Raw genomic sequence first — 20,967 nt, 5'->3', positions numbered from 1 at the left:
TTCCCTCAATAAGCTCGTAAGTACTATTTGTTGATCGTAAGCAAAGAAATTGCATTTCTACATGAATGACCATCTTAAGAATTGCTAATGTAAGACGGTAGTACCATAAGAATATTAAAGTACTTGTGAATTAGTTATGAGCAGGACCTCACTTGAAAAAGAACATACTCTTGAGTTAGAAAGACTTATTAGAGTTATTTGGACAAAATTAATACTTGTACTTTTGTGGTTTGTAACATACATAAAGATCTTATTTTTTAAATGCTTTTAAGAGAGAATGACCTTAAGGCCAACACTGAACACTGGGTAGGAAGTTGGTAATTCACAAGTGTGACTTATCAACCAAATGTGTTGCTTCTTATAATTAGGAGGTTAGCGAGGGGGAATGATCACTTGTAGAAAACTGTAGTTATTATATTAGTTTTGTAATAACTACTAGTGAATAGTGAATATGTGTCCTTAATAAGAAGTGTTATCAAAAACTTGCTGTCAGATCAAATATTTTAATTGACGGCATTTTAATTATCAGGACCCTTATGCCATGTCAGACTACAGGACTGTTTATTGTCTTTATCTTGTTTGGTTTTTGCATGCAGTGTGAGCTAAGATTGATGATTTTCTCTCCACAGGGATGGGTCAGCAGGCAGACCCCTCATTTGGCCCATCAGGGGGCAGTCCTCCTAATGCCATGATGCCAGGCCGCCTGGGGCCACAAAACCCCATGATGCAACAGCACGCACAGGGCGGTCACATGTACCAAGGCACCGACATGAAAGGCTGGTCGCAGGGAGGCATGGGACGCAACAGGTGTGAAACTCAACACTTTTAGTTCAGCAGCAAATAAAAACAAGTGCTGCCCTGTTGTTTTTGTGTTCCATCCAGTGGGTTAAACCATCATCTCTTTGTTTGGCTCTCCTTGAACAGTTCATACCCTCAACAACAGTTCGCGCAGCAGGGACCTCCAGGGCAGCAGCAGTTTGGGCAGCAGGGGAATCCAGGCCAGTACGGGGGCATGATGATGAACGGCGGCATGGCGGCCAGCGGTGGAGGTGGTCACATGGGCCAGATGGGAGGACAGATGGGTATGAACCCCATGGTCATGGGACGCATGTCTATGGGACCTGATCAGGTATGTGCAACAGTAGGACAGATGTTTGGACTAATGCAGTGTTTTTCAACCTCGGGGTCGGGACCCCACATGGGGTCACCTGGAATTCAAATGGAGTCGCCTGAAATTTCTAGTAGTTGATTGAGAATTGGAGAAAACGCCTATGTAAAGATATGCTTTTAGGTCAAATATTTGAGCATGTTTTTGATTCATTACATTTTTGATTTTATATACTTAATATTTGGAACCAATATTCACTTTTTAAAGTCTTTGAAAAGGTTCATTAAGCATCTTTGTGTCATTTATGCAATGAATTATATCAACACTTTTCAAATCAGATTTTATGTTTTTTGGCCTTTTGTGTTGATATAGTAGGTTAAAGTGAAAAAATAAGAGACAGATGAGATAGATGAAGTTGTGCTGAAAAAGAAGATACTAAACATGGGTATGGTAAACATTTCTTTATATAGTATATAAAGAAAAAAATCAAAATAACTCAACAACAGCCAAAATAGACTCAGACCCCTAACAGATCAGATGCTGCAGCTCTTTCATAGTTCACATTTTGAGTTCTTGTTTGTTCAGTATTAATTGTCAGCCTTATAAATACAAGCTGGACTGACTGTACATATCCTGACCAAGGAAAATTAAATTAATTTCAGCAAAAACATGTCTCTGTTTTAAAAGTCTGGGGTCGCCAGTAATGTGTGATGCTAAAATGGGGTCACGAGCCGAAAAAGGTTGGGAACCACTGGACTAATAGTTAATATTTTAATCTCATATTTATATATTTTCCTATTTCTATCTCCTCTTTTCAGAAATACTGCTGAACATTGTGACACAAGCAATCGTCTCACTGTGATCTCCATCCAGAGATAGGACACAGCTGCAGTACAGGAGTGTGTGGAGGACCAGTCGGTGTGTAGTACCGCACTCCCACCAGACAGGGGAGTCGACCACTTTTGGACTCAGTGGCCAGTAAAGGCAGTCTTGCCACATGAGGAAAACTGACACTTAACAAACAGAGCCCATAACGTTCCACAGCGTTCATCAAAATAACAAACACTGTGACAAGTTTACACACATGGACCTTAAAATGGTCAGAAAGCTCTGCGATGCCTCGTTTTTGACTGCAGTTTTAATACGTCTCTCTGTATGAGTGTGTCCCTCAGATGAGACACAACAGTTGCTGGACCAAACACAGAAGGCAGACAAAGATTTGGTGTAGACGTTGTTCATGGACAAACATGTAAAGACATCCTCTCCTTTGTCGAATGTACCATGAAGCTGTGTTCGGATTCTTCTCTCGTGTCTAAACTTCATGGGGTTTTTAATCCGCCGTCTCTGCTGCTCCTGGAGGATCTCTGCGTACGTGAGGCCAGCGTGGCGTACAAGTGAACGCGGTTTTGGATGGTGAGCCGCCAGATTGTGACACTCAGATGAATGTCATTAAACAGTAGCACATTGCTTAGTCCTTGAGGACGACGCTGGCTGAAGTACAACTGAATTACATGTTGGCTGATTGCACTTTAAGGAAAGGCCAACATCAACAGGATTGTGGCAATATAGAGGCCTTTACCCAAGAATTATCGCATAGCAGCAGACATTTACTGTTTATTTTTACGTGTTCGTCTCCAAGTTTTCCCCTCTGAAACAAACAGGCGCTGTTGATTGGAAATTTGAATGATGTTTTCTCTAAAGTGGGAACCAGTAGAAAGGTAGAAAGCACAGATTTGATCCAACACTCTCACAAATAGTGTATTGGTCATTATAATAATCAAAATGAATTGTTGTAAAGCCATTTTAAGCAGAGGACTTAAGGTTAGTTTGCAAAATTCCTGATTGTATTTATATAGATTCATAAATTGATAATTTTATCAAACGAGGAATTTTATAAGAAACTGTTGCAGATATTTTGGTAACATCACAACAGATTTACAGGATATAAAAGTCATTGTCAAATGTAAAAATTGGTAGTAATGTAGATTGTCAGAGAGTGTCTCATTTGATTTCTAGCAATAACCCTTCCTTCTGGTTTCCCTCTGAAGACGAAGCTGAAACATCATCAAGCGACGGTACTGCAGTATTAGATACGATGTCTTGTTTGGAGCTTTTTTTTTTCTCTTCTGTCTGTGAATATGAATTGTAAATACGCTTCAAATGTACTATATATATAAATATATATATGCTTTTGTAGGTCACATACTGTTTTTGCACAGATTGTAAGGCTTGATATTTAAAAGTGTAATTTTCTTATTCTGTCATAGGTCAGCTTTTATTTTCAATACTTCAACCATCGGTGTGAAAACGAAGGGCCTCCTTTTGTAAAGCAGTACGTGTAGAAGTTCATCCTCTTCATTTCCCTCAGAAAGCACTTTTCATTCGTGATCATCTGAATCCTAAACGTCTTGATTATTTTCCGACGACATAGTCTTAGCTAAAGAGGTGCTAGCGAGTCAACCTGTAATTTTGTGTTGTTGTTTTTTTTATAAATTATTTTTCTTTAAAAAAAAAATACACACAGAGACTCATACATATGCCTATACAAAAGAGTTGACACGTGATTGTGTTAGGCTTCTTGGGGCCCAGATGTCTTACCAGTTTGTGGGTTGATATTTTCCAAACTGAACCTCATGCTTCCATGTGATTCCTGTGCTTTAGATTTATGGTCTGTGCTAGTTCAGCCTCAGTTGGGGTTTTAGAATCAGAGGCGTTCTTTAGAAATTCTCCCCCTTTATTATGATCCAGTCGCTTTGGTTTTTGGTTTTTTCACAGATGTTTAACCTCGGTGGAAACGACGCAACATTTAGATTGAATTCCTGATCACCTGTCAGTCTGATGACAGGTCTTTTATTTTATTTTTTATTTTATTTTATTTGCCTTTTCTTTTGATATATTTCCTGTGAAGCTTTTGTTGAGAAATCTACCTTTGAAGACATGCTCAATCCAAAGATTTTCATTTGTCATTCTGCAGTGCTTAGAAACAGTTCCTGATGTAGATGGTGCAAGTACTCATGTGTGCTTTTACTGTTGCACATAACCTATATTATAAATTGAGCTAAATATGTTTAATTGCATATATTATATTCCCATTCATGTGGCATAGAGTAGAGACAAGTCTTGTTCTGCTGAGGTGGTTTGACTTTTGTTTGTGATTGTTTCTTCCTTTTTTTATTACAACTTATGGCCAGTTGAATTGTGGTGCTGCAAAATGTTATTCTGCCAGAGAACATTCAGATTGTCTGAGCTGAAAAGGAGGTTCCATGATTGATGTCATTATGTCTCTGAAGAATAGTTTGAATTGTTTGTTTTTCCTCCCCAGTCTCAGTGAAGTGTATGAAAAATAATGTACAAGTACTCAAAGAAATGTTTTGCTTTAAGGAAGGAAACTCCTTTCAGTACATTGTTGGATCTAAAGAAAAGAGAAAAACACATCTGGGAAACACACAGTCATTACTACAGGATGTAAAATACTATTGCATTTTTTCTCAACTTGTTTCTTGATGTTAATATCAATGTAAATACAAATTTATATTTAAACATTACAACGGCTTTGCGTTCTTCTTGCTTCTGCAAACATTTGTCTTGTAAATGACTCGATAATTTTGTGTCTTGCAGCCACAGTTTAGTCTGTGAGGATGTGGAGAGTAAATACTAGACCCTGCCATGTTGTAAATTTAACAGACCGGGCGCTTTAAAGCAGTCTGGTTCTTTTGTCTGTATATTTTTTAACATTTATTAGAACAGGTTCATTGACTGTAGGTTTCCATCAGCTTATGTTAAACCCCTATAGATGGAGTAAAAAAAAAAAAAAAAGACATGACAGGTTCAATGTACTCATGTTCATCCCATATCAGCCTATAGAGCAGGGGTGTCAAACTCATTGTAGTTCAGGGGCCACATTCAGCTAAATTTGATCTGAAGTGGGCCGAACCAGTGAAATAATAACGTAATAATATATAAATAATGTCAACTCCAAACTTTTCTCTGTGTTTAAGTGTGAAAAAAGTTAATTTACATTATGAAAAGGTTTACATCTACAAACTATCCTTTCAAACAATGTGAATAACATGAACAAACTGAAAAAATAAGTGTAATTTTAACAATATTATGCTTTAGTTTATCATTTCCACATGTTCATTATAACTTAGAGATCACAGCGGGTCTACAAATACACAAAACATTTAATATCAGGCAGAATATTGTTTAAAATTGTACTTACTTCTCTTAAAACATTTCAGGTGATTCACATTTTTTGTGAAATTATACTTTGTTATAGTGTAAATACATGAAAATATTTACATTTACTAAGAGAGAAATTTGGAGTTGTGAGTATTTATAGATTATTATGATAGAATTTTACTGGTCTGACCCAGTGGAGATTGAATTGTTCTGAATGTGGAACCTGAACTAAAAGGATTGTTAATATCTTAGTGTAATTTTTGCACTTCACAACTTCATCCCAAGGGCCGGACTGGACCCTTTTGGCGGGCTGGATTTGGCCCCTGGGCGGCATGTTTGACACCTGTGGGTTAAATGTACTCATGTTCATCCCATATCAGCCTATAGAGCGTGTGCAGTATGTTGACTGTGATACATTACAACAGAAGATCATCTTTATAAATGTCCATCCAGAGCTCTTTATTACTCCTGCTATTACTACTACTGATAATAATCATCTTTATTTATAGAGCACTCAGTATACAAAGTGCCTTACAAGGGAAATTGGTCAAATCCTGAAGTATAGGCATTAAAAAGATACATAAAAACTATAAAGTCAACATGCAGCTCAGATAAAACCAGGATATTCCCACTAAAAGTACATTTTAAGAGCTGATTTGCATGTAGACACTGACTCCGACAGCCTGATTCAAATGCATGTGGATGCAGCTATAGTAATCATTTTGTGAGCTAATAACACAATCCCCAACCTCCTAAACACATAATTTAGAATCAATTTTTAACAATTGTCTTTCTTTTCTGTAAACTTCAGTTCATTCTTATATGTATATCATTAGCCTCATAGTATAACTGCCTAAGTCATGTTTTTTTTCAGAGCCAATGATGCAAAACGAAGCAGCAGTGTTAGGAGAGTAAAGGTACGCAGATATCACAGTTTGACCAAAAATATAGCATAGGCAATTATGCTATGATATGGCAAATGATGTGTAACAATGTAGCATATACAACAAATACATGCAGAAATAAAATATTTGAACAGTTCATCAATTAGTCACCATCAGTCACTATGTGTCTTTTTTTCTGATATTAAGAGTGTTAATTTATTTACTCCACAAGACCATTTAGTTTTCTTCGTTAACCCTCTGGTATCCGGGTGCGCCTTTTAGACACATTTTGCACTTCGTTTTTAAAAATTTCATATTATTTTTCACAATTTAAATAAGGTTAGAATTCAAAAGTTGTTCATTTTTGCATGATCTTTAAAATTCTGGCCACCAACTAAAATTTGCACATTGTAAACAAAAGAAAATTACAAGACTAGCATCTGTCTCCCAAGTGTGCCTAAAACGCACTGTTTCTTCCATTTGATATGTATGATTAGGGCTGACCTTGATTTACAAAAATAAAATCAAATTACAGCAGAAAAATAAATCAATATATAATATTTAATAGTTTGATTTATAGGTGTGCATTTTACGCACACTTGGTGACAGATGCTAGTATTTTTGAACATTTGACCTTGCACCAAAAATAATAATGCAAATTAACCAATGTCGCTGTTAACCATTGACATTTGCCAGGATGAAAAAATCAAATAATATGTGATCCACTTTTTATGTAGTATATTGAAAAAAATTAATTTTTTGTGTTTTTTGCATCCAAAAAAGTGGTTTGTTTACATTACAAACACGGCATTTAAAGGGTTAAAAAAAATGAGACAATTATTGAGTATCTGGTATTTTTATTTACGGCTCAAGTTGATGAAATAGAAAAAAGTGTAGAAGAATTACAAACAAAATGTATGAATTTTTTTTGGACATTATTCCACAAGTGTGCCAAAAAGGCACACTTGGTGCTTAGTAAGGGCCTTTCTGGACGGGATACCGGATGGTTAAAGAAAGGTTAGCAACTTGTCATTGTTTTCTCCAGCATACAGTTCTTTAATTTCTAAATACACCAAACCTTTGATTTAGGGTAGATTTTTATTGTATATTCGTAACCACCTAATCCCAAATAGATGAGATGAGCCACTTTGAGGTAAAACATATATTTGTGGCTCCAGACAGATTTGTTTTAACTTTCAGTCCAATATGACTCATTAAATAATAAAGTTTGCTGCAGTTTTTCTTTCTTCCAAAACATGTGTCATTTAAGACAATTTAAAAAAAAGTCAAGTATTTACTCATTTACTGGAGGAAACACATTTAAAGGAGATGCTCATTTTCATTGGTGCTGATGTACACAAAATAAATACAGACTCGACTTCAGCCACAGCAATAAAAAGAGTAAAAAAAAAAAAACACTGGGTACATTGGTTATTAAAATTAACACTATGCAAGGTAAGGCAAGTTTATCTGTATAGCACATTTCAGCAACAAGGGAATTCAAAGTGCTTCACACAGGACATTGAAATACAACGACAGGGAAAAAGAAACACATTTAAAACATCAGAAAAGAAACACGTAAAAGGTGATTAAAAACAGCAAGTAAGAAAACAACACATAAAATCCAAAAATATAAAAACACACATATTAAAGTAAGAGTTGCAGTGCAGATTTTCGAAAGAGAATATAAAATTTAAAAAGTCAAAAGCCTTTTAGTCAAAGGCACCAGTGAACAGGTGAGTCTTTAACCTGAACTTAAAAGAACTCAGACTCTCAGACCTGATATTTATACATAGCATAGATATATACAGAGCATAGAAACTGAACGCTGATTCTCCATGTTTAGTTCTGACTTTTGGAACACAGAGCAGACCTGCACCAGATGACCTGAGTGGTCTGGATGGTTCATACTAGACTGCACTGCTAAAAAAAAAAAATTGCTAAAAAAAGAAAAAAAAAAAAAGGTGGAAAAAGCAGGAAAGTTAAGAACAAACATAATTAAAATGAATAAAATCCTCAACTAAAGTTTTGATTTATCTCAGTGGTGTTTCTGAGGTCCACTTTAAGTATTGTTGAAGCCATTTACAGAGTAATTAAACACAGATCACACTGAGTCAGGACACATTTTCTCTTGTATCTTTAAAGAGTGTGATATTTGCTGTCATATTTGGCATAAAGAACAGAAAAATCTCCTTCTCAGCCACATGTTTCTTGTCATAAGATGAGGGTTCAGGAGGGTTTTGTCTGTTTTTAGAGACTAATGATTGGAGACTCAGAGTCTGTGTGAAGTGGAAGGTGAGTGTGGGTGGGGGTAGGGGTGAAAGGGGCGGGGGGGGGGGGGGGGGGGGCGCAGAGTCATGTGGAAGGAAACCAGAGTGTGAAGGACATCTGAGTGGCAAATCTTTAGAAGTGAACTAAAAAAGATGAGGGCTTCCTCTCTGCCCGGCCTCTTGTCAGTATCGTTCACATCCACGCCGTCGTCTCCTGACTTTCTTTCATCTACTATTTGTCTCCTGCAACTGGTCCCCCACCCCACCCCCCCACCTTGGTGTGAGCTTTTGTCATTAATCATCCCACTTTCCTCCATTTCCCTTAATGATCCCTAGGGTGTCAGTAATGATTTTGCACCACATGAAAAGGACTCACGTCGGCCTCCCACCACCCTCAGGCCATCCCACCCTGCTGCTGCTGCTGTGCACCCAAACCTGAAGAACCCCCTGAAAGCTTTCAAAACCTTTTACACACCTGAGTGTCATTTATATTAACACTGTGGTGTCTGTCGGCTGAAGTTATCAACCCATGACTCATGTAACTTTTTGTACTTTCCACTTTCACTCCAGAAGAGGTTGTTTTTTTCTTTTGCTGCATTCCTCATACCTTCAGGTTAACAGGAAGCTCCCATTGTGTGCATATTTTATGGAAAATTTAGATTTATTAATTGACCACACAATGTTATTAACACTTTAGTACCTGGAATTATTTTTGTGGTGCCTTCCAATTGATTTTTTTTCTCTACATTTAACCTTTAGTAAGTGATTTATCACAATATCTTATAATGTTATTCTCTACATTTTGCATTTTCCACTTAAAATCAAGTATTTTCCAATGTTTAATTTACTGATTTACTGTAGATGTTTATAAAAAGCTATGAGTAAATTTAACTTTTTTTTTTTTTTTTTATTTGATTATGTTGAACAATGTGTGTATATGATTAAGGCAGGGTGTGTGTGAGGTGGGATGGGGCAGGGGGTAGTTTTTTTTTTGGTTTGGTTTTTGTTTTGTTTTTGTTTGGGTTTTTTGGGGGGTTTAGTTTTTTTTTCTCTCTTTTTCTTTCACTCTGTTTGTCTGTTTCTTAATGCTCAGAGTGAATTTAAGGGTTATTGTATCAGAACAGAGAAAACTAAAGAAAACGTGACTATTTGGGGAAATATCTTATTAACTGAACATAAAGCAAACGTCTACAACCAGTGTAATTTCAGTAATTATATGGATTTTATTGGTGAATCAATGCTACACAAGATGATGGTGTTTAAACAGTCACTGCAGAACCTTTACACATTCAAATAAGACACATCTGATGTTGCTGAAAAGGTGATAAACTGTATTTTACCTGAATTATACAGAGCAAATTTGCGGATGTTAGGTAAAAAAGAGTGAAAGAGTTAAATTTCTTAAGTTCATTCTGTAAGTTTAACTCCAGTTTGAGTCTTTGATGGTGTGACTTTAACCCTGCTCTAGAGTGTATTCCATGGTCTCACATGTACACTTAAATCGAGTTGATTTTAACTCCCATGGAGTTTATTCCAAAGATCAGAATTTGCTGTGTATCAGTGCATTGATAGGATTGGTGGTTCAACGGTTATTAAACATTTTAAATCAGTAGATGCTGTTGGGTGAGTCTTTGAGTTTTTTAAAGTAAAAAGAGACCTATAAGTACACCAAGATTTTAATTCTAGATGATGTTAGTCCTTGTCTGGACTGATACAGGCTGTAAATCTGTCACTAATGTACTGAAAGGAAGTGGGTTGGACATCTAAGGAATGGATAAGTTTTCAAGAATTCTGATTTATATGAAGTACAGTCATCCATGTATATCCTCTGTGGTGTGTTTTTGGCCCTCTAAGGATCAGTTCCAGTTCCTTATTTAATATTTTTTACCTCCTCCAAGGAGGTTATTTATGTTTTTGCCCCCATTGGTTTGTCTGTCTGTTTGTCTGTCCATGTACATGATAACTCAAGAAGTTATGGACGGATTTTGATGAAAATTTCAGGAAATGTTGATACTGGCACAAGGAACAAATGATTAAATTTTGGTGGTAATCGGGGGGGAGGGGGGGGGGGGGGCTGGGGCACTGATCTGCCTTGGCAGAGGTCTGCGCTGTCCGAGTGCTTTTCTACTTTTTCTCTGTGGCTATGAGATACTGGAGCACTTTAGTTTTAAGTTATTAAACATGAAATTAGAAGATATTAAAATGCTTTTTGTGAAACTCTCCAAACTCTATCAAGTCTATTTTTATCATTTCTTGGCTCCTGATCCATGTTTGACACTGCTCTTCACTGCTTTAACCTCCTGAGATCCAACAAAGCATTTTTGTTCTCTGCAGGGGGCAAGCGTTTCACAGCTTTACTTAGGAAAAAACAAAAACACTGTCCACTGCAAAGGGCAACCCATAAAAAATGCATCTGAAAAACTGTTTTGTGATGCCATTTCCAACCAAGGCATTTATTTAATGTAAGAAAAGCTACAACTTTTACTTACTGGGTCTCATGGGAGGTTAACCCATAGAGACCTAAACCATCTACTGATTTAAACTGTTTAATACCTGTTGATCCATTAATCCCTTCAATCTATGTAAATAATTGGTGTAAAATACAGTTATTCATCTTTTCATGCTCATCAGATATGACCCATCTGGACATTCAGTGGCTTCATAGTTACCATGGAAACACTGTCATCTTCTACAACACTGATTCATCAGTAAAACCCATGGAGTTGGATCAATGACAGTGGATGGACACACTTATTTTTACATTCTGTTAGCAATATCTTTGCTGAAACAGTCCTTTTTGGTCATTTTTCCCTGTTTTGATATAATTAACTTAGAATTTACTCTGACTTTTCACGAACATCTACACTACCAGCCAAAAGTTTGGACTCACCTTCTAATTTAAATGGCAAGAGTTGGACCGCAGATGCCCAACGAATGCTCAGTATCACTGGGAACTCCTTCAAGACTTTTGGAAAACATTTCAGGTGACTACCTCATGAAGCTCATCGAGAGAATGCCAAGAATGTGCAAATCAGTAATAAAAGCAAAATGTGTCTATTTTGAAGAATCTAAAACATAAAACATGCCACAGTTTTTTTAAACTACATAATTCCATATGTGGCCATTCATAGTTTTGATGCCTTCAGTGACAATCTACAATGTAAATAGTTATGAAAATAAAGAAAAAACAGGTGAGTCCAAACTTTTGACTGGTAGTGTACATAATCTGTGAATTGAATATAGGAAAATACATGATTTACACCAAAAAAATGCAAAACAGTGGATAATATTGTGAAAAAATGGTGATAAATCAGTTAAGAAAGGTAGAAATAGAGGAAAAACTCATTTTTGAACTGCCATAAAAGTAGCAGTGGTTTCTTTATGGGTTAAATATACAACATATTGAACTATTTCCCCTATTTATTCGGTAGGAGTTCATCTTTTTTGGCTCCTGTGCGGGGCTTTCCAACGCACCGTGTATGTGTGTGTATGTCTGTGTATATGTGTGTGTGTGTGTGTGTGTGTGTGTGTTTTAGGGTGGAGCAGGAGGCGGGATGAGCCAATGGAAAAGACGCACCGTTCATCTATTGGACCAGAAGGGGAGTGGGCGCACGGAAGACGCGCCTACCGAAGCTTAAAGACTTTGCTTTTTTTTTTTTTTCCGGGACAGAAGACAAGAGGGTCCAAGACACCTGTCAAGAGGGTTCTACATCTAAAAAAGCTGTACGTGAGGCAACTGGAGGCTGCGTGTTTCACCATGGATGCGCTCTTATGGTTATTGTAGCCTCTGTGCGTAAAGTTATTCCGCTGCTGCTTTTATTCGTCTTTGTGGTATTTTTTTTTTCTTTTCTTTTCCAGCCGCATGAGTTCACCGTTGTTTCTAGGTCAACTGGTTGGGGTTCCGTTAGAAATAATGCACCCCACCATGGAAAAAGACACAACTTATACCAAGATTTTTGTCGGAGGGTTGCCTTATCACACCAACGACGCATCACTTCGGAAATATTTTGAGACTTTCGGAGATATCGACGAGGCGGTGGTGATCACGGACAAACAGACGGGCAAGTCCAGAGGATATGGCTTTGTAAGTTTGATCACATCACATATTTAACCACATGTTGCCTTTCATACATCCTAAATTACAGAAAAGCTTTTATCACCTGGATACGCGCGTCATTTTTATTCTCTAAGGCAAATTCTCTCCTGGTTATTATCACATTTTTCTCCGTTTTTTTTTTTTTTTTTGGTGCCCAGAAGCTGCACACACTGCCACTTTGTTCAAGCAACAGCAGCCATGTGCCGTGTGTCTGGTGGTGGCAGTCACATGCTTAAAGCATGAGTAGCAGGTTATTTCATAGAAGTGTGTCATCAATTATCTCCGCAGTCCCCAAAGTGCACATGGACGCGCACACGGTGGGGACACAGTGTGCAGCTCTGTGTGCAACAAGCGTAAGAGCAGGGATACACTTGAGTTGGTATAAGCTGCTGCAGCTGTGGACAGATGTCTGCTTTTTTTTTTTTTTTCTATGTGTGAGACAGACAGAGAAAGCGAGAGAGGAGGAAGGAAGGAAAGAAAAAAGTTAGAGGAGGGCCTTAGTCACAGAGGTGTGACATGTCAGTTGGTTCTGCAAGATAAGCTGCAGTAGTTTCATTTTGACCCCCTTCCCCCTCCCCCCCCTCCTCTTTTTTTTTCTCCTCCTCCTCTGCCAGGATAGGTCTGACTGTATGTGTGTGTGTGTGTGTGTGTGTGTGTGTGTGTGTGTGTGTACATCAAAGTCATTGTAAAATGTGTGTGAAAGAGACAGAGCCAGAAAGATAAAGAGGAGAAAGATGACTAGATGAGCATTAGACTGACATAAAACCCCTCATATTTATCTGTGCTGTTCAAAGCCAATGAGCCAATCAGCTGAGACAAACCAGTGTGTGTGTTGAGCTGTTTTCTTCGCTTTGGGAGGACATGCTCATTTCATCCCTGACTTCCCATTGCGGCCTAATTCCCCAGAGCAGCCTCTTGAACCCCAGCGCTCTCAAACCATCCGCTGGCTCTGTTTGCATAAGAGTTGTGAAATGAAATGAAAGCAAAGCCTGGCAGTTTCATTTCTGTGTGTTTTTAGCTTCATCTCTTTTTTTTTTTTTTTTATGCTTTGTGATCTCGATGTGTGTGTGTGTGTTACGACCTTCCCCCAACCCTTCCTGCTGCTATCTGCCCACTCCTCAAATCAATCCCTCAAGGTAGGTCAAGAAGAATTCAGTATCTCATCGTTGGCAGCTCGGTCTGAAAAGAGAAAAGGAATCAACCTCCCACATACCAGCCCACACCGTCACACACAGTTCCACACACATGAGGCTCCACTGGATCCATTTGAACACACACTGATTGCTGTGTTTTTATGTGGTGGAGTCAGTGTCTCCTCATGCATTTATCAAAAAAAAAAAAAAAGAGTGAATCATTGGAGGAGAGGCAAGGACAGCAGGTCCCTCTGGGTGTCGTGCTTCCTCTGAGTGTTTCAATCACAGGGAAGATTGAGGTGTTTGGTTGTGTAGCTTTATTAGTGCGTTTACACTAGTGTGTTGTTGTCAACAGGTGACCATGGTGGACAGGAGCGCAGCAGAGCGGGCATGTAAAGATGCAAACCCTATCATTGATGGAAGGAAAGCCAACGTTAACCTGGCGTATCTGGGAGCAAAGCCTCGCAGCACTCAAACCAGTAAGTTTATGAGTTCACTGCTAAACACAGTGTCTTTACATCATTAGTTTATTACTGCAGTTCTGTGGTGATGAAGGAGTTCTCATTCACAGATAAGATAAGATAAGATAAGATAAGATAAGATAAGATGAGATAAGATAGACTCATCCCACCCAGATCCACCACAGAACACCATCGGAGGTCATTCCTACCTTTGGCCGTTAAACTCTATAACTCCTCCCTCTGAGTGTCACAAACCCGATATGATTTCCATTTCCAATTTCCTTTCAGGATAATATGTTTCCATGACTAACGGGAAAATTCCAACTCCCTTGTAAATCTCGTGTACATTTCTGTAAATTTCTGTACATATCTAGTACATAACTGCATAGGATTGTATATTGTTCACTTATTTATTTATTTATTTATTTATTTTAATTTTTCCTTGTTCTTGAATTGCTTTCTTTCTGTACTTTGTGTTGGAGCAACTGTAATGCACAAATTTACCCCTGAGGATTAATAAAGTATTTTTGATTCTGATAAACTAAGCTAAGCTAAGATAAGATAAGATAGACTCATCCCACCCAAATCCACCACAGAACACCATCGGAGGTCATTCCTACCTTTGGCCGTTAAACTCTATAACTCCTCCCTCTGAGTGTCACAAACCCGATATGATTTCCATTTCCAGTTTCCTTTCAGGATAATATGTTTCCTTGACTAACGGGAAAATTGTAACTCCCTTGTAAATCTTGTGTACATTTCTGTAAATTTCTGTACATATCTAGTACATAACTGCATAGGACTGTATATTGTTCACTTATTTATTTATTTATATTTTTCCTTGTTCTTGAATTGCTTTCTTTCTGTACTTTGTATTGGAGCAACTGTAATGCACAAATTTACCCCTGAGGATTAATAAAGTATTTTTGATTCTGATAAGATAAGATAAGATAAGATAAGATAAGATAAGATAAGATAAGATAAGACTTTATTAATCTCAGTTACAAATTTCACAGTTAACAGCAGTAACATACAACAAGCAAGTGCAGAGAAAAAGATTGGTAGAAAAACCACAAATGAGTGAAAAATGAAATGTACAGAGAAAATTAAGAAATTTGGAATTTATATAAATATAGAATTAGAATTAAAATTGAAAATTATTTATATATTTACATTGTAGTTGCCCGTGCACATGGTGTGATATGGGAGGGAGGGGTTTACTGAGAACTGTTATACTTACTGATAAATACAAGACATTCAAGTCTATTGTCCAAGTTTTTTAACAACAGCAATGATTTAAGAGGGATGAGGGATTTAAACAAGTGTTTATTTCTCTAAGAAGAGAGGATCTGTCTTACAATTTGTGCTGTCAAACCAATAAATTAGCTTAAACAAATCAGTGAAGGCTCCATTCAGTTAACACTTAAGGAAACCAAACTAATTCTGGACAACAAAGAATATTTTCTGTAACTACAAAGCTGGTGTGTGCATATTTGTTAAATTATCATGATTCTAAATGAATGCACTGTGAAATTGTTTGATAAATTGCTTTTTTTCTGTCGTCAGAGACTCTGATGTGAAAAATGTACAAGCTGTTCCAACAGAATTCTGATAGATTTCAGTTACCATCCCAGTCATATGGTTCACACACTTACCTTTTTTTTTGGCTGCCTCTAAATAGTCAGTCTTTGTCAGTTTATATGTATTGATTGTTGTTTTATTTAGCATTTATTTATCTTTATTTAACCAGGAAGTCCCACTGAGATTAGAAAAATCTCTTTTGCAAGGGAGACCTGGCCCAAGGTAGTAGCCATACAAAGTCAAAACTATATAAAACACAATGAACAATAAAACAGAATAACAATTATTCAACCTTTCAAGAAAAACAGTGACATTCCTCCTTCACTGCATTCTCTGGGATACTTTTAAAATCATGAACAGAGATGAATGTTTGTAGTTTAAGAGTTTTTTAAAAAAATATTATTCCATGACCATGGTGCATAGTAGGAAAATGTAGTTTTTCCACAGTCTGCCAGAACTCGGGGGAACCATAACTGTTGTTTTCAATTAATAGAATGAGCTCAAAACAAATTTCCCACTGGGGACAGTACAGTGTGTCACATCATATCGTATCATGTTGCATCTCTGATCGTGTCATCATTTTCATATATTTAGCTTCGTATCACGAGTTACATTAATGATGTTTTGTGTTGGGTGCAGGTTACATTAAGCAGCAGGAATAAGACCAGGGGATGTGGAGTTATATGATTTTTGTCTGATTTTTTTGTCTAACCCTAACCCAGGGGTGTCAAACTCATTTTCTTCCGGGGGCTGCATTCAGCCCAATTTAATCTGAAGTGGGCTGGACCAGTAAAATAATAGCATTATAACCAATAAATAATGACAACTCCAAATTGTTTTAGTGCAAAAAATAACATTCAATTATGCCAATATTTACATTTACAAACTATCCAAACAAAAAGGATGTGAATAACCCAGTGTTTTTCATCCTTGGGGTCGGGACCCCACGTGGGGCTGCCTGGAATTCAAATGGGGTCACCTAAAATTTCTTCGTAATTCATAGTTTGAGTTCTTGTTTTTTCAGCATTAATTGTCAGCCTTGTAAATACAAACTGAACTGACTGTACATATCCTGGGAAAGGAAAATAAAATTCTCACTTTGTGCAGTAATCTACACCTGGCTTTTCTGCCTCCGTCCATAATAATATACATTTTATAGACTAAATGTCATCTAAAATTAATGTTAATTCACAAAATAGTATAGCAAACTATTACATGATCAAAAACAAATTAGTTTTAGCCAAAAAAAAGTCTCAGTTTTGAATGTCTGGGGTTGCCTGAAATTTGTGATGTTAAAATGGGGTCACGAGCCAAAAAACGTTGGGAACCACTGGAATAACCTGAAAAAAAAAACGGAATTTGTTAAGAAATAAAAGTACAATTTTATCAATATTATGCCTCGACTTATCATTTATACATATGCACAAAAACATTTAGTAACAGGCAGAAAATGGTTAAAATTTCACTTAATTTTCTTCACTTTGTTCAACTTATTCACATGTTATTATTAAAGGATAGTTTGTTAATGTAAACATTTTCATAATTTAATGTTTTTTGCACTAAATCAAAGAGAAAATAAACTGGTCTTGTCATTATTTATAGGTTATTATGATATTATTTTTGAGTTTGATGCCCTAATTTGCACTTTACAAATTCATCCCAGGGGCCGGATTGGACCCTTTGGCAGGCCGGTTTTGGCCCCCGGGCCGCATGTTTGACACCTGTGCCCTAACCCAAGCGAGGCAGTGAGCTACACAAAAACACGGAATTAAAAACTAGTTTCAGTGTACATATTTAAGAGGATAAAGAGCAGACATGTCATGACAGGGAACAGATCTGTGTTGGAAAACATGACAGACTCCTTTCACTTCTTGGATATCGTAGCATTCTAACAGCCACACAGTCAAAATGCTTGTTTTTATACATTATATTACAGTCCACAAGGGGTAGAAAACAGAAATACTGATAACACGTCTTCTTTCAGTGGTGCCGAATATCAATATTTTCTTTAAAACCTGCAGTAAACAAGCAGATTTTTGTTTTTAGTTTCTACAGAATTGAGACTCAGCCCTGATTATTATCATCATAAGCCAACATATCATGTCAGTATCGGATCTAAGGCTGGAACTACCAGCACTTTTGTCGATTACACTGTGAGATAATGCAGAAAAATGTCAATCAGCTCAAGATGGCATCCTCTGATGGGCAGTTTGGCTCACAACCCAGAGATGTTAAAAACTGAAGGAGCTGGAAGGAGTCTTTCTCTCTAAAAGATGCTGATTATTCAGTTATCAAATCAGTAGATTATGTAAATGAGAAAAGTGTACAAAGTGTTACAAAGTGGTTTAGAGGATAAAACAATTCAACGCATAAAGGAAGAGGAAGCATTACAAGATATAACACAGATACAGCATAAAATAGAGTCCGATTTTATGCTCGTAAATACACCATAAAATCCAAAATATCCCTAAAACAGAGTCAAATCATTACAGAGTACCTGTTTAACCTGATAAACACTGCACTGTTTTTAGACTCATGCACATAAATGACATATCGAAAATAAATAAATAGAGTTTTTCTCTGCATTTACAAGATCTCCATGGATTTTGGTATCAAGGTAAAGGCGACACTGATGGTTACTGTAGATCTGAACATTTATATGTCTGTGCTACTGGGTAAACTAAGATAGAAACCAACAACCAGTTTGGATTTCATTTCCGCCTAAAAATAATATAAATTTATATTAAAAATCGACTTTATAGTAATGCTTTTGTGGCCAAAAAACTCAGGAAAAGATAAAAACAACATCTGATCGTCCCACGTGCAAAGATTGGTAAAAATAAAATAAACCAGAGTGAAGCTGAGCACAGTCAGAAGACTATGAACATGTTGGGTGAAAAAAAAACATTAAGATAGACTTATTTTGTCATTTCTAGCTGATACATAACTGTTTGGGAGTCCGAAAACCAACTTTACTGTTTCTAAATGATGTCTACAAAAAAAAAGATTAATTTTCATCGTTTTTAAAAGACTATATTTGACGTCCACATTTACATGTTTTGTCTCGTACTTTACTTGCCCAAGAGTATCTCAACCTTAATGATTATAGGTTTTAAACATTATTCATATGTATTCACTCCAAGCATGATATCGGGATAATATTAAATCATTTGTGCTTGACAGATAATTTTGATTACCAGCCACGAGGACTTGAGAATTTACCTTACATAACCAAAATCACTTCACCCTACGTAACCAGACTCTCCTTCATATTTATATCCCCCAATCCTAGACAGATGATTTTTTTTTTTCACCAAAATTGGAGGAGTTGCAGTTAACAATATACCTGACACTATGGTACTGTTAATTTTGGCAACCTCAAGTGAAAACGGAGAAAAAATTGCCAATTTTGATGTAGTTGTTTTTTTTTACCCTATGTAACCGAGATGTTTTTCACAAAAATTTCAGAGAAATTGGCTGAAATAGTCAAATGTTTTATGCATGGCTTCAGAATACTAGAAATACCCTTTCCATATCCATGTATTACACTTATATCCCAGGTAAATGTAGGCCACACGTGTCAAACATGCAGCCCGGGGGCCAAATCCGGCCCGCCAAAGGGTTCAATCCGGCCCCTGGGATGAATTTGTGAAATGCAAAAATGACACTGAAGATATTAACAATCAAGGATGTTAAAATCATTTTAGATCATTTCAATCTAAAAATGATCAGACCAGTAAAATACTATCATAATAACCTATAAATTATGAAAACTGCAAATTTTTCTCTTTGTTGTAGTATAAAAAAGTTACATTACACAAGAATATTTACATTTACAAACTAGCCTTTTACAAAAAATGTGAATATCTGAAATCTCTTAAGAGAAGTATGTGGAATTTTAATAATATTCTCCCTGTTACTAACTGTTTTGTGTATTTGTAGATCCATTGTAATCTCTAAATTGTGATTCACATGTATAAATAATAAACTAAGACATAATATTGTAAACATTGCACTTATTTTTCTTAAGAATTTACAGGTTGTTCATGTTTGTTCATGTTATGTTTGAGTACAATTCATAGATGTAAATATTCTTATTACAGAATTTTACTTTTTTCACTCAAAAGGTATTATCCTATTATTTCTATTATTTTACTGGTCCGGCCCACTTTATATCATATTAGGCTGTATGTGGCCCCTGAACTAAAATGAGTTTGACACCCCTACAGTTTTTTTACCCTACATAACTGCTTGACCATACCCAGTTGTAAAGCATTAATACTCGAATATTTAGGTGTAAACCCAGTCTGCAAAACTCTTCTGTTAGCAGGTTAAAACATAATTTTAATCATAAAAATGCCAATGTATAATATCTCACTTCACCTGATTTCTTGGTGTGATGAGTTCCTTAGCTTTGGGGCATGAACTGACAAAGCTCAGCTAATATTTCAACAATTTTTTTTGTTTTGGTTTCAGCTCTAAAAGTTTTCCTGTGAATCCCACTTCTATAGTTTCTGGTTGATAGAGAATCAAGGCAGCTCACAGTTCACTTCAAGTTCAGGACGGTGCAGAGTATGTGTGTGTTGACTTTGATTTTCATGCTGTGGTGAAATGAAGGAATCCCTCAGCTCCTACTAAAACCATTAAATGTGTGTTGAAATGTATGGTTAGCAGGATAAACCGTGTACAACTGTCTTATCCCTTTGATCCAACATGTAGTTTGTGTGTTGCCCATTTGACTTTATGTGGAGATTTCATGCCGTGGGGTTGTTTCTGTGTTATATCCACCGCACTGGAAAAAATCAAAATCTTACCAAGTGTATTTTTCTCATTTCTAGTCACAATTTGTCATCACACTTAAAATAAGACATTATCAGAATAAATGAATAACTATTAATATTCTGTTTATTCAGTTATTTGATTTTTGATTTATTTGTCACAGGCTCAATTCCAAATTGTGTGTCCCACAAGGAGGGGAAATAAGGGGGGATAGAGGTTTTTTTTGTATGTGTAATGTAGGTGTAGTGTACATTTTTTGTTGTGCAATGTTGAATTTGTTTGTTTGTTTTTTTTTTGCAAACTGAAATTTAAAATCATTTAAAACAGTTGATTACAATAAAATAAAATAAAACACAATTACCAAAAGAGTAACTTTTCAGTGAGATATAAGAACTTATTTTTAGACCATAGATCTTGAAAATCTTATTTCAAGAAATCTTACCAAGACAATTTTCACTTGTTCTATTGTCAGA

General features: G+C 36.5%; 2 protein-coding genes across 2 annotated transcripts in view; both read left to right on the top strand.

Annotated features, from left to right (window-relative positions):
• LOC115422339 (nuclear receptor coactivator 3) overlaps positions 1-4,653 on the top strand; it is a 74,657-nt gene extending 70,004 nt beyond the window's left edge. Inside the window, exons 21-23 of the mRNA XM_030138614.1 lie at positions 630-807; positions 925-1,129; positions 1,927-4,653. Of these exons, the coding sequence (XP_029994474.1) occupies positions 630-807; positions 925-1,129; positions 1,927-1,938 (395 nt within the window). The 3' untranslated portion in view covers positions 1,939-4,653. The remainder of the gene's footprint in view (positions 1-629; positions 808-924; positions 1,130-1,926) is intronic.
• A 7,407-nt stretch (positions 4,654-12,060) lies between these two features.
• The window catches only part of rbm38 (RNA binding motif protein 38), a 42,012-nt gene continuing 33,105 nt past the window's right edge, over positions 12,061-20,967 (top strand). The window contains exons 1-3 of the mRNA XM_030139683.1: positions 12,061-12,167; positions 12,303-12,528; positions 14,029-14,152. Of these exons, the coding sequence (XP_029995543.1) occupies positions 12,307-12,528; positions 14,029-14,152 (346 nt within the window). The 5' untranslated portion in view covers positions 12,061-12,167; positions 12,303-12,306. The remainder of the gene's footprint in view (positions 12,168-12,302; positions 12,529-14,028; positions 14,153-20,967) is intronic.

This window comes from Sphaeramia orbicularis, chromosome 7 (genome assembly GCF_902148855.1).
Source record: "Sphaeramia orbicularis chromosome 7, fSphaOr1.1, whole genome shotgun sequence".
NCBI lineage: Eukaryota > Metazoa > Chordata > Actinopteri > Kurtiformes > Apogonidae > Sphaeramia > Sphaeramia orbicularis.
Note: the sequence above shows the minus strand (reverse complement) of the source record. Positions and strands in the feature narration are given on the sequence as shown.